The sequence below is a fragment of the Nerophis ophidion genome, linkage group LG06 (genome assembly GCF_033978795.1).
Source record: "Nerophis ophidion isolate RoL-2023_Sa linkage group LG06, RoL_Noph_v1.0, whole genome shotgun sequence".
In the NCBI taxonomy this organism is placed as follows: domain Eukaryota; kingdom Metazoa; phylum Chordata; class Actinopteri; order Syngnathiformes; family Syngnathidae; genus Nerophis; species Nerophis ophidion.
The window spans coordinates 2,386,050-2,398,566 of NC_084616.1; the positions used below are offsets into that span (position 1 = coordinate 2,386,050).

The following is a 12,517-nucleotide window of genomic DNA, read 5'->3' on the forward strand; positions in this document are numbered from 1 at the left end:
AACCCCAAGTTAACATAAGCGTGTGTGTTTTGGACACATTTTGGTTCCCAGCACCTCTTCTCACCATCCAAACCAAAGAAGGTACTATGTGGGATGAGGTGTACTACTACTCACTGTGGTGTGGATGCACCTCACCTTGCTAAGGTGGAAAATATCAACTCAATATTTGAATTATTTCCTATTATTTAAATCCTTTGGTTTGGTTCTCCTGTGTTCAAAGACTCATTTCCTGAGTTTGTAAACAATACAACAAAAGATGTTGTGATAGTAGAAAGTATTAATTTAATTACTGTTGTGTTGACCATAAAACTAATTGTTTATTGTATCCTCCTAGTGTAGCATTATTAGCTATTTCTCCTCCTCCAATAATGACTTCTTGGAAACAGCTTATTTGCCGGATTTGCACTGTAGAGGGGCGTTAGCGGCAAGGGTCTTCAGGTACAAGTGATTAATCAATACATTCCCTCATCATTTCTACGTATTTCCCTTAGTTTTCTGTACTGTCTTTCATGCATGCTGCTGCCTTATAAGGTGTGATGATGTCATCAGGGCGCTCATATGATGATGTCATCACGGCGCTCACCATGGCGGGCAGGCGGATGTTGGCCAGGCTGTGAATGAGCGCCTGACTCAGACCGGACAATTCTAGAAACAAGGCCTCGTTTTTCTCCTCAATCTGCTGGTTCTCCTCCTCCATGCTCTTCAGGTTCTTCTCCATGGAAGAGATCTACAACATTTGGGGGTAAATATGACACTTTGGGTTTTTGCCCAATAACAATGGTGTTTTTAGACAAAAAGGGTATAAAACATACACAAATATTAAAAACTTTATATCAACAAATAGATCTGAAGTGGATGTACACATTTAAGGGTTTAAAGCACGAAAAAATATTAATATATGACTTACTTTTAACACTTTTATAGGTGGGACCCTCCAGGGTCCACAGGACCGACAATGTCCATTTTTATTCAAAACAATCATTAAAAAAAATCATATGAATTAAAATCAATGTAATGAATTATTGACCTATTTCAGGCTCCAAATACTTCACATCAAATATTTTCGGGGGTAAATATGACAGTTTGTGTTTTTGCCAAATAAAAAGGTGTTTTTAGACAAAAAGGGTATAAAACATACAAAAACAACAAAAACTTTATATCAACAAATAGATCTGAAGTGGATTTAAACATTTAAGCGTTTAAAGCATGGAAAAATAATATATGATTTACTTTTAACTCTTTTATTGGTGGGACCTACAATGTCCATTTTTATCAAAAACAATCATTCAAACAATTATTATGAATTTAAAAGAATGTTGTAATGAATTATTGACTTAATTAAGGCTTCAATTACTTCACATCAAATATTTGACTTCTGAATTATTATTATTTTTTGGAGTGAATTATTACAGTTGATGTTTTTGCCTTTTTAAAAAAAAGATATAAATATTTATTAGTGATAAAAGCAAGATGTTGAAGTTTCATTGCCATTTTAATTTTTTCTTCATGTTCAGAGCTACAAAAATAATGCTCTTAGATGAGGAACATTGCTGTGTCTAAAAGTACATTGCTGTGTATAAATGTACATGACCACAAGTCAGGAATATATTTCATCTTTTGAAGCAGATGAATAATAATGAATGTGCCTTTAAATCAAATATATTACTGATGCACCTTCTCTGCACTCTTAACATTTTCTTTTTCTCATGACTATTGCACTCATATTTATAGTCATATTGTAGACATACTGTAGTAATATTGTAGATATACTGTAGTAATATTGGAGATATATTGTAGTAATATTGTAGATATACTGTAGTAATATTGTAGATATATTGTAGGAATATTGTAGTCATAGTGTAGTGATATTGTAGTCATATTGTAGTGATATTGTAGTCATATTGTAGATTTATTGTAGTAATATTGTAGGTATACTGTAGTATTATTGGAGATATATTGTAGTAATATTGGAGATATATATTGTAGTAATATGGTAGATATTCTGTAGTCATATTGTAGATTTATTGTAGTCATATTGTAGGTATACTTTAGCAATATTGTAGATATATTGTAGTCATATTGGAGATAAACTGTAGTATTAGTGTAGATATATTGTAGGAATATTGCAGTAATATTTTAGTCATTGTAGATGTATTGTAGTAATATTGGAGATATATTGTAGGAATATTGTAGTCATAGTGTAGTGATATTGTAGTCATATCGTAGATTTATTGTGGTAATATTGTAGGTATACTGTAGCAATATTGGAGATATATTGTAGTAATATGGTAGATATATTGTAGTCATATTGTAGATTTATTGTAGTCATATTGTAGGTATACTTCAGCAATATTGCAGATATATTGTAGTCATATTGGAGATAAACTGTAGTATTAGTGTAGATATATTGTAGGAATATTGCAGTAATATTGTAGTGCTATTGTAGATTTATTGTAGGAATATTGGAGATATATTGTAGGAATATTGTAGGTATACTATAGTAATATTGTAGATATATTGTAGTAATATTGGAGATATACTGTAGTAATATCAGAGATACACTGTAGTAATATTGGAGATATATTGTAGGAATATTGTAGATTTATTGTAGTAATATTGTAAATATATTGTAGTCATATTGTAGATTTATTGTAGGACTATTGTATATATATTTTAGTCTTATTGCAGTAATATAGTATATTGTAGATGTAGTCATGTTGTTGTTATATTGTAGATATATTGTAGTCACATTGTAGTAATATTGTAGATATACCGTAGTAATATTGGAGATATAGCAATATTTTGCAGTCATATTGTAATAATATTGTGGTCATATGGTAGTAATATTCTAGTCATCCATCCATTTCCTACAGCTTATTCCCTTCTGGGGTCGCGGGGGGTGCTGGCGCCTTTCTTATTCTAGTAATAATATTGTAGTCATATGGTAGTAATATTCTAGTCATATTGTAGTAATATTGTAGTCATATGGTAGTAATATTCTAGTCATATTGTAGTAATATTGTAGTCATATTGTAATAATATTGTAGTCATATTGTAACAATATTGTAGTCATATGGTAGTAACATTCTAGTCATATTGTAGTCATATTGTAATAATATTGTAGTCATATTGTAATAATATTGTAGTCATATGGTAGTAATATTCTAGTCATATTGTAGTAATATTGTAGTCATATGGTAGTAACATTCTAGTCATATTGTAGTCATATTGTAGTCATATGGTAGTAACATTCTAGTCATATTGTAGTCATATTGTAATAATATTCTAGTCATATTGTAGTAATATTGTAGTCATATTGTAATAATATTGTAGTCATATGGTAGTAATATTCTAGTCATACTGTAGTAATATTGTAGTCATATTGTAATAATATTCTAGTCATATTGTAATAATATTGTAGTCATATTGTAATAATATTGTAGTCATATGGTAGTAATATTCTAGTCATACTGTAGTAATATTGTAGTCATATTGTAATAATATTGTAGTCATATTGTAATAATATTGTAGTCATATTGTAATAATATTGTATTCATATGGTAGTAATATTCTAGTCATATTGTAATAATATTGTAGTCATATGGTAGTAATATTCTAGTCATATTGTAGTAATATTGTCCCAAGAGACGTAGGACAGGGTTCAAAGGTCAGGTTCCTTCCACTGACCTGTGTGTGCAGGTTGACCATGTCAGCCTCCATCTCAGAGTTGGACTCAGTCAGCTGGTTGATCTCCTGGTTGAGTTGCTTGATGTCCTCATCGTTGTCCAGAACTGAGGCACACATAAAAACCAGGTCAGGTCAGGCCAGACCAGGTCAGGTCTAGGAGGACACGTACCGTCACTGGCTCTGAACTTGGCCGTGATGTACTCGTCTCCTGGGAACCTGGCTTTCTTCTTACTGGCCAGCGCTCTGGGACAACCTGACAGACTGGGAGAAGCGGCACATCAAATAAGCACAGTCCAATGGCAGCCGGCTTTATGGGAGTCATCTGCTCCACAAAGATCACATGCTACTTTTAACCTCACTTTCACCTTTTGTGGCCATTTGCTGCCACTTCTCTCTCCCAATCAAAAATTGGCCGATAAGACAACATCGATATATATCGCGATACACACGGAATTGATATCAACAAAAAATGCGATAGATCAAACGTTTTTCATCGGAAGAAAACGACGTTGCAAAGCAAGGTTGGTTGCGTGAACGCAGGAAGTGATCAGTGGGCGTGGCTCGCTAACAGCCAATCAGGTGACAGTATCAACTATCACGTTTGGTTGATTCTTTGCATGCAGTAAGAAGAGGAAGTCCAAATGAAGAAATTGTGGATAAAAGAGGAAAAGTCACCTGGACAGTATGGCAGTATTAAAAAAAATAAAGAAAAAGGTTTTCCCAAAGGGACCGTAGTCAGACCATTGTGGTGTGTACATGATGCAAGGCAAGAGCGCTAACACCACACCACCTTAGCTCACCCTTTAGAGCACAGCTGTAACTTCCTGCCACTAAACCTGCAAAAATACTTCAGGTTTCTGTTTACACTTTCACACTTTGCACTATTTTCTTACACTTTATCAAGCATTTCTTGCATATTCATCATTTTTTGCAACTTCATTTTAAGATCTTATTGTCAAATGTTCAATGTGATTTCACTCTTTTGTTGACATTGTTTGTTTTCCATGCTTTTGTTGACACTTCCTTTCTGGCTTGATAGCTGAGGAATTTAATCACGGGAAGGTTACATTACCAATATATTTTCCGTAAGTCCTGAAAAATGTCACCAATTATCGACATCGACTGATATATTAATAATATTCAAACAATTACTGCATAAGAAAAAAATCCTTTCCATAGGTAAATAACAATAAGAGGGCAAACTAATGTTACACAACTTTTATTTCCTGCCACTAAACCTGCAGCAAATAGTTCTTCTCAGGTTTCTATGTTTACATTTTCACACTTTGCACTATTTTCTTACACTTTATCAGGCATTTCTTACATATTCACCATTTTCACACCTTCATTTTAACATCTTATTGTTAAGTTTTCAATGTGATTTGACTATTTTGTTGACCTTGTTTTTTTTCCATGCTTGTGTTGACATGAACTTTCTGCCTTGATAGCTGATAGGAAGTTACATTTAAATACAAATGTTGACATTTCATATATTTGTGACAGGTGATCAAATATTCCTAATCATGGACGTACAACACTAGCATGGTGGTACAGTTCTCAGCCCAGTCATAGAATAATTCATCACTTTTTTGTGCTTTTCCAAGCAAACAGAATAGTTTGTCACGGACATAGTTAGTGTCAGAATAATTGGATATAAATTATCACACAATTTGTTTTCTATGGGTTCAGGTTGTGTGAAGACTGTTTGCCCGGGTTACAATCCACTGAGACTGAGAGCTGTCTTTGATCTTATCAAGCAAAAGGCGAGCAGCTTGTAAATCTCCACCGTGTGCGAAGGAGTGTGCCGTAGAGGTGTCGGTTTCTCAGATCTGGACAGCCACAGGAATGTCTCTATCAGGTCCCAAACTCTATGAGCAGAGAGGGGGCAAACCTGACACCGCTCCAAGCACCTTTTGTTTGAACTGTTTAGGACCCAGTGCAGCTGCTGCATAATGAGACCCCTCCCCTTAGAAGCAGCTGCAGCTATGTAATCAGGGAATGCCCAAACAAACGGGGAGGCGTGGAACTTTTTCCTCAGAGTGTGGGGCGACACTGTACGAGGGCGCAGGTCCACGCGCTCTCCTCATGAGATAAATTGAATCCTATCTTATTGATTTTTTGCTTCTTGTCCTGTTTAATAGATAGTTCGGTGTTTGAACCTGACAGACTACGACAAACAAAACGTCGGCCAACTTTTTGTCCACAAAAGCAACCCCGGGAGAAGTGAAGTAGCACCTTATGTGGCGAGGAAGTCCAAGAAGTGAAGTAGCACTGTGTGTAGTGAGAAAGTCCAAAGATACCTGCGGTGTGTGAGAAAACTGCCATTGGCGTGTCCGGAGCCGTCACAGCCAGGTGTGGGACAGGTGGGGCCCTCGGTCTTGAAAGTCTTCCACGAGCAAGGAGTGCCATTAAGAAGACCCTCCTTCTGGCGCCGGGCGGCCAGAGGACAGCCGTAAGCGCTGCGGTGTGTGGCGTACTTGCCGCTGATGTGGCCCAGGCTGTCACAGCCGGGGACAGGACACCTGCACACACAAGTACTTCATGCAAATACTCTATGCCACACATCTCCAACTACTAAGTACTTCATGCAAATACTCTATGCCACACACCTCTGACTACTAAGTACTTCATGCAAATACTCTATGCCACACACCTCCAAGTACTAAGTACTTGATGCAAATACTCTATGCCACACACCTCCAAGTACTAAGTACTTCATGCAAATACTCTATGCCAAACACCTCCAAGTACTAAGTACTTCATGCAAATATTCTATGCCACACACCTCCAAGTACTAAATACTTCATGCAAATACTCTATGCCACAGACCTCCAAGTACTAAGTACTTCATGCAAATACTCTTTGCCACAGACCTCCAAGTACTAAGTACTTCATGCAAATACTCTATGCCACACACCTCCAAGTACTAAGTACTTCATGCAAATACTCTATGCCAAACACCTCCAAGTACTAAGTACTTCATGCAAATACTCTATGCCACACACCGCCGACTACTAAGTACTTCTACTTTAGTACTCAACGCTTTCAGTACCCAAGGCCTCAAGTACTCCACACCTTTAGTACTCAACGCTTTCAGTACATAAGGCCTTTAGTACTCCACACCTTCAGTACTCAACACTGTCAGTACTCAAGGCCTTCAGTACTCAACGATTTCAGTACTCAAGGCCTTTAGTACTCTTAACGCTTTCAGTACTCCACAAAAGGCTCCACGCCTTTAGTACTCAAGGCCTTTAGTACTCAATGCTTTCAGTACTAAATACTTTCAGTACTCAAGGCCTTAAGTACTCAATGCTTTCAGTACTCACGGCCTTTAGTACTCAATGGTTTCAGTACTCAACACTTTCAGTACTCAAGGCCCTTAGTACTCAATGCTTTCAGTACTCAACGCTTTCAGTACTCCAGGCCCTTAGTACTCAATGCTTTCAGTACTCAACGCTTTCAGTACTCCAGGCCTTTAGTACTCAATGCTTTAGTACTCAACACTTTCCGTACGCAAGGCCTTTGGTACTCTTAACGCTTTCAGTACTCCACAAAAGGCTCCACGCCTTTAGTACTCAATGCTTTCAGTACTCAACACTTCCAGTACTAAATGCTTTCAGTACTCAAGGCCTATAGTACTCAATGATTTCAGTACTCAACACTTTCAGTACTCAAGGCCTTTAGTACTCAATGTTTTCAGTACTCAAGGCCTTGAGTACTGAATGCTTTCAGTACTCAACACTTTCAGTACTCAAGGCCTTTAGTACCAAATGCTTTCAGTACTCAACACTTTCAGTACTCCAGGCCTTTAGTACTCAATGCTTTAGTACTCAACACTTTCAGTACTCAAGGCCTTTAGTACTCAATGCTTTCAGTACTCAAGGCCTTTAGTACCAAATGCTTTCAGTACTCAACACTTTCAGTACTCCAGGCCTTTAGTACTCAATGCTTTAGTACTCAACACTTTCAGTACTCAAGGCCTTTAGTACTCAATGCTTTCAGTACTCAAGGCCTTTAGTACTCACTGCTTTCAGTACTCAACACTTTCAGTACTCCAGGCCTTTAGTACTCAATGCTTTAGTACTCAACACTTTCCGTACTCAAGGCCTTTAGTACTCTTAACGCTTTCAGTACTCCACAAAAGGCTCCACGCCTTTAGTACTCAATGCTTTCAGTACTCAACACTTCCAGTACTAAATGCTTTCAGTACTCAAGGCCTATAGTACTCAATGATTTCAGTACTCAACACTTTCAGTACTCAAGGCCTTTAGTACTCAATGCTTTAGTACTCAACACTTTCAGTACTCAAGGGCTTTAGTACTCAATGCTTTCAATACTCAAGGCCTTTAGTACTCAACACTTTCAGTACTCAATGCTTTAGTACTCAACGCTTTCAGTACTCAAGGCCTTTAGTACTCTTAATGCTTTCAGTACTCAACACTTCCAGTACTAAATGCTTTCAGTACTCAAGGCCTTTAGTACTCAATGCTTTCAGTACTCAACACTTTCACTACTCAAGGCCTTTAGTACTCAATGCTTTCAGTACTCAAGGCCTTTAGTACTCAATGCTTTCAGTACTCAACACTTCCAGTACTAAATGCTTTCAGTACTCAAGGCCTTTAGTACTCAATGCTTTCAGTACTCAACACTTTCACTACTCAAGGCCTTTAGTACTCAATGCTTTCAGTACTCAAGGTCTTTAGTACTCAATGCTTTCAGTACTCAACACTTCCAGTACTAAATGCTTTCAGTACTCAAGGCCTTTAGTACTCAATGCTTTCAGTACTCAACACTTTCACTACTCAAGGCCTTTAGTACTCAATGCTTTCAGTACTCAAGGCCTTTAGTACTCAACACTTTCAGTACTCCAGGCCTTTAGTACTCAATGCTTTAGTACTCAAAACTTTCAGTACTCAAGGCCTTTAGTACTCAATGCTTTCAGTACTCAAGGCCTTTAGTACTCAATGCTTTCAGTACTCAACCCTTTCAGTACTCAAGGCCTCTAGTACTCAATGCTTTCAGTACTCAAGGCCTTTAGTACTCTAATGCTTTCAGTCCTCCACGAAAGGCTCCACGCCCTTAGTACTCCAGGCCTTAAGTACTCAATGCCTTCAGTACTCAGTGTGTTCAGTTTTAAGCACACTTATTGTTAAGTACTCAACACCTTCAGTACTCAGTGTGTTCAGTACTGGGCGTCCGAAAGGAACTCCAAAGCGGGAAAATTCCCAAGTCATTTGACCAAAAAGTGAGCTTAGTCTCAGAAACGTGTGGACTTCTGCTTCTACTTCATCTCTACTCTTATAGTTCAGCTCAGGGGTCAGCAACCTTTTTGAAAGCAAGAACTACTTCTTGGGTACTGATTCATGCCAAAGGCTACCAGTTTGATACACACTTCAATAAATTGCCAGAAATAGCCAATTTGCTCCATTTACTATAAATCTATTTGTATAAAAAATGGGTATTTCTGTCTGTCATTCCGTCGTACATTTTTGTTCCTTTTACGGAAGGCTTTTTGTAGAGAATAAATGATGAAAAAACACTTAATTGAACAGTTTGAAAGAAAAAAACACGAAAAAAATGAAAATTTAATTTCGAAACATAGTTTATCTTCAATTTCGACTCTTTAAAATTGAAAATTCAACCCAAAAAAATTAAGAGAAAAACTAGCTAATTTGAATCTTTTTGAAAAAAAATTATAAAAAATTATGGAATATCATTAGTAATTTTTCCTGATTAAGATTAATTTTAGAATTTTGATGACATGTTTTAAATAGGTTAAAATCCAATCTGCACTTTGTTAGAATATATAACAAATTGGACCAAGCTATATTTCTAACAAAGACGAATCATTATTTCTTCTAGATTTTCCAGAACAAAAATTTTAAAAGAAATTCAAAAGACTTTGAAATAAGATTTAAATTTGATTCTACGGATTTTCTAGATTTTCCTTAATATTTTTATTTTATTTTAATGATAATAAGTTTGAAGAAATATTACACAAATATTCTTCTTCTAAAAAAAACAGAAGCTAAAATGAAGAATTACATTAAAATGTATTTATTATTCTTTACATAAAAAAAAAATACTTGAACATTGATTTAAATTTTCAGAAAAGAAGAGGAAGGAATTTAAAAGGTAAAAAGGTATATTTGTTTAAAAATCTTAAAATCATTTTTAAGGATGTATTTTTTCTCTAAAATTGTCTTTCTGCAAGTTATAAATGGCAAAGTAAAAAAAAAAAGAATTTATTTAAACAAGTGAAGACCAAGTCTTTAAAATATTTTTTTGGATTTCCAAATTCTATTTGAGTTTTGTCTCTCTTAGAATTAAAAATGTAGAGAAAAGCGAGACCAGCTTGCTAGTAAATAAATACAATTTAAAAAATAGAGGCAGCTCACTGGTAAGTGCTGCTATTTGAGCTATTTTTAGAACAGGCCAGCGGGCGACTCATCTGGTCCTTACGGGCCACCTGGTGTTGGTGACCCCTGACTTCCACATACGTTGGTGACCCCTGGTTCAGGTGAACTTCTGCTTCTACTTCATGTCTACAGTTGCAGTTCAGGTGAACTTCTGCTTGATCACATCTGTACAGTCGGTTGTGTTGTGGTTGTTTCTCACCGCAGCAAGTCCGAGTCCTCCTTGTCGTCCTTTGCGGGGTTGAATTTGACTCCACCTTTCTTGGCTCGAGGGCACCCGGACAAACTGTCAGAGAGGAGCACAGAGCGTCTGACTGAAGAAGCGTCCAGGAAAAGGAGGTGGAGTACAGAAGAAGAAGAGTTTATACCTTCTATGCGAGGCATAGTTTCCTGTGATATGGCCTGATCCATCACAGCCAGGAGTTGGACACCTAAGTCGTGTAAGATGTAACTGTCTTACTTACATGCGCTACAGCTTCGAGAAAGTCATAGATTTGGAAGTTGAACAAAATGAATAGGACATCCTATGGGCTATTAATCAAAGACTTCAAAAGAGAGGTAAGTAATGGTTAAGAGAACGTGATGAGGTGGAGAGGCAAAAGACAGCTCACATACTTAAGTTCAGCCGAGTGGGCAGCCATGAGTGTCCGTAGTGATTTATCTGCAAGAGGACAGCCTGATAGACTGGAAGATTAGAGAGAAACTATCAGAAAACAGAGCAGGGCAGGAGAAGGATTTGGGGCATGGAAGGTTGAATGAAGCAGAGCCTGACAAGACACGCTTTGGAAAGACGCTTCTTTTGGATCCAATACCCTCGCAAAAAAAAAAACGTTTTGTGTTAGCCTGCTTGGACACAAAAGTCAAGTGGAGCACATTTCTTCCTTTCTCCCCCAAAAGCTGACATTTAGGACTCAGCGGATGTCTTACCTTCGATGGGATGCATAGTTGCCAGTGATGTGTCCACTGCCATCACAGCCTGGCGTGGGACATCTGGGCACAAGACACAGTTTGCTACAAACACTTCATTATCGGGGAAATAAAAACATTTTCTGACACCAAAACTAATCCGCACTTAAGTGGGGGGAATTTGGCCTATCATTCACAATCCTGCAAGAAAACATGCATTCTAACTCCTAAATGGAGACCAGCAAAGGTCAGCTAACAACGCAGCACAACTATGCAACTTTCTACCTGACACTTTCAAAAGTATACCTGCACTTGTCACTTTCAAAAACAAACACCATTGAGGCTCGTTGAGCAACAATCGTGTTCCTGTCATGTCTTGTGATCAGGTTTTCTTTTGTTTGGTTATCTTCTGTTTTATTTAAAGGGGAACATTATCACCAAACCTATGCAAGCGTCAATATATACCTTGATGGTGCAGAAAAAAGACCATCTATTTTTTTAACCGATTTCCGAACTCAAAATGGGTGAATTTTGGCGAATTAAACGCCTTTCTGTTTATCGCGCTGGAGGCGATGACGTCAGAATGTGACGTCGCCGAGGTAACACACCCGCCATTTTCATTTTCAACACATTACAAACACCGGGTCTCAGCTCTGTTATTTTCCGTTTTTTTGACTATTTTTTGTAACCTTGGAGACATCATGCCTGGTGGGTGTGTTGTCGGAGGGTGTAACAACACTAACAGGGAGGGATTCAAGTTGCACCACTGGCAAGAAATCTGCCGCCAGACCCCCATTGAATGTGCTAGAGTGTCTCCACATTTGACCGGCGATGCTAAGACAGACATGGCACAGAGATGTATGGATAACCTGCAGATGCATTTGCAACAATAGTCAACGAAATCACAAAGGTGAGTTTTGTTGATGTTGACTGCCAGCTGATTGATGCTAACATGCTACGCTAATCGATGCTAACATGCTATTTACCGGCGGTGCTAAAGCAGACATGGCACAGAGATGTATGGATAACCTGCAGATGCATTTGCAACAATTAAGTCAACCAAATCACAAAGGTGAGTTTTGTTGATGTTGACTGCCAGCTAATCGATGCTAACATGCTACGCTAATCGATGCTAACATGCTATTTACCGGCGGTGCTAAAGCAGACATGGCACAGAGATGTATGGATAACCTGCAGATGCATTTGCAACGATAGTCAACCAAATCACAAAGGTGAGTTTTGTTGATGTTGACTGCCAGCTAATCGATGCTAACATGCTACGCTAATCGATGCTAACATGCTATTTACCGGCGGTGCTAAAGCAGACATGGCACAGAGATGTATGGATAACCTGCAGATGTATTTGCAACAATTAAGTCAACCAAATCACAAAGGTGAGTTTTGTTGATGTTGACTGCCAGCTAATCGATGCTAACATGCTACGCTAATCGATGCTAACATGCTATTTACCGGCGGTGCTAAAGCAGACATGGCACAGAGATGTATGG

The 12,517-nt window shown here is 37.6% G+C and overlaps 1 protein-coding gene across 5 annotated transcripts in view; it reads right to left on the minus strand.

Moving 5' to 3' along the window:
* myt1a (myelin transcription factor 1a) overlaps positions 1-12,517 on the minus strand; it is a 77,906-nt gene that overhangs the window by 4,243 nt on the left and 61,146 nt on the right. For 4 of the 5 annotated variants that reach the window (XM_061902442.1, XM_061902443.1, XM_061902441.1 and 1 more), the window contains 8 exons: positions 11,031-11,093; positions 10,719-10,787; positions 10,472-10,534; positions 10,306-10,389; positions 5,988-6,209; positions 3,857-3,948; positions 3,688-3,791; positions 584-727 (listed from right to left, as the gene is read on the minus strand). In XM_061902442.1, the coding sequence (XP_061758426.1) occupies positions 584-727; positions 3,688-3,791; positions 3,857-3,948; positions 5,988-6,209; positions 10,306-10,389; positions 10,472-10,534; positions 10,719-10,787; positions 11,031-11,093 (841 nt within the window). The remainder of the gene's footprint in view (positions 1-583; positions 728-3,687; positions 3,792-3,856; positions 3,949-5,987; positions 6,210-10,305; positions 10,390-10,471; positions 10,535-10,718; positions 10,788-11,030; positions 11,094-12,517) is intronic. The other variant, XM_061902444.1, reaches the window with a different exon arrangement.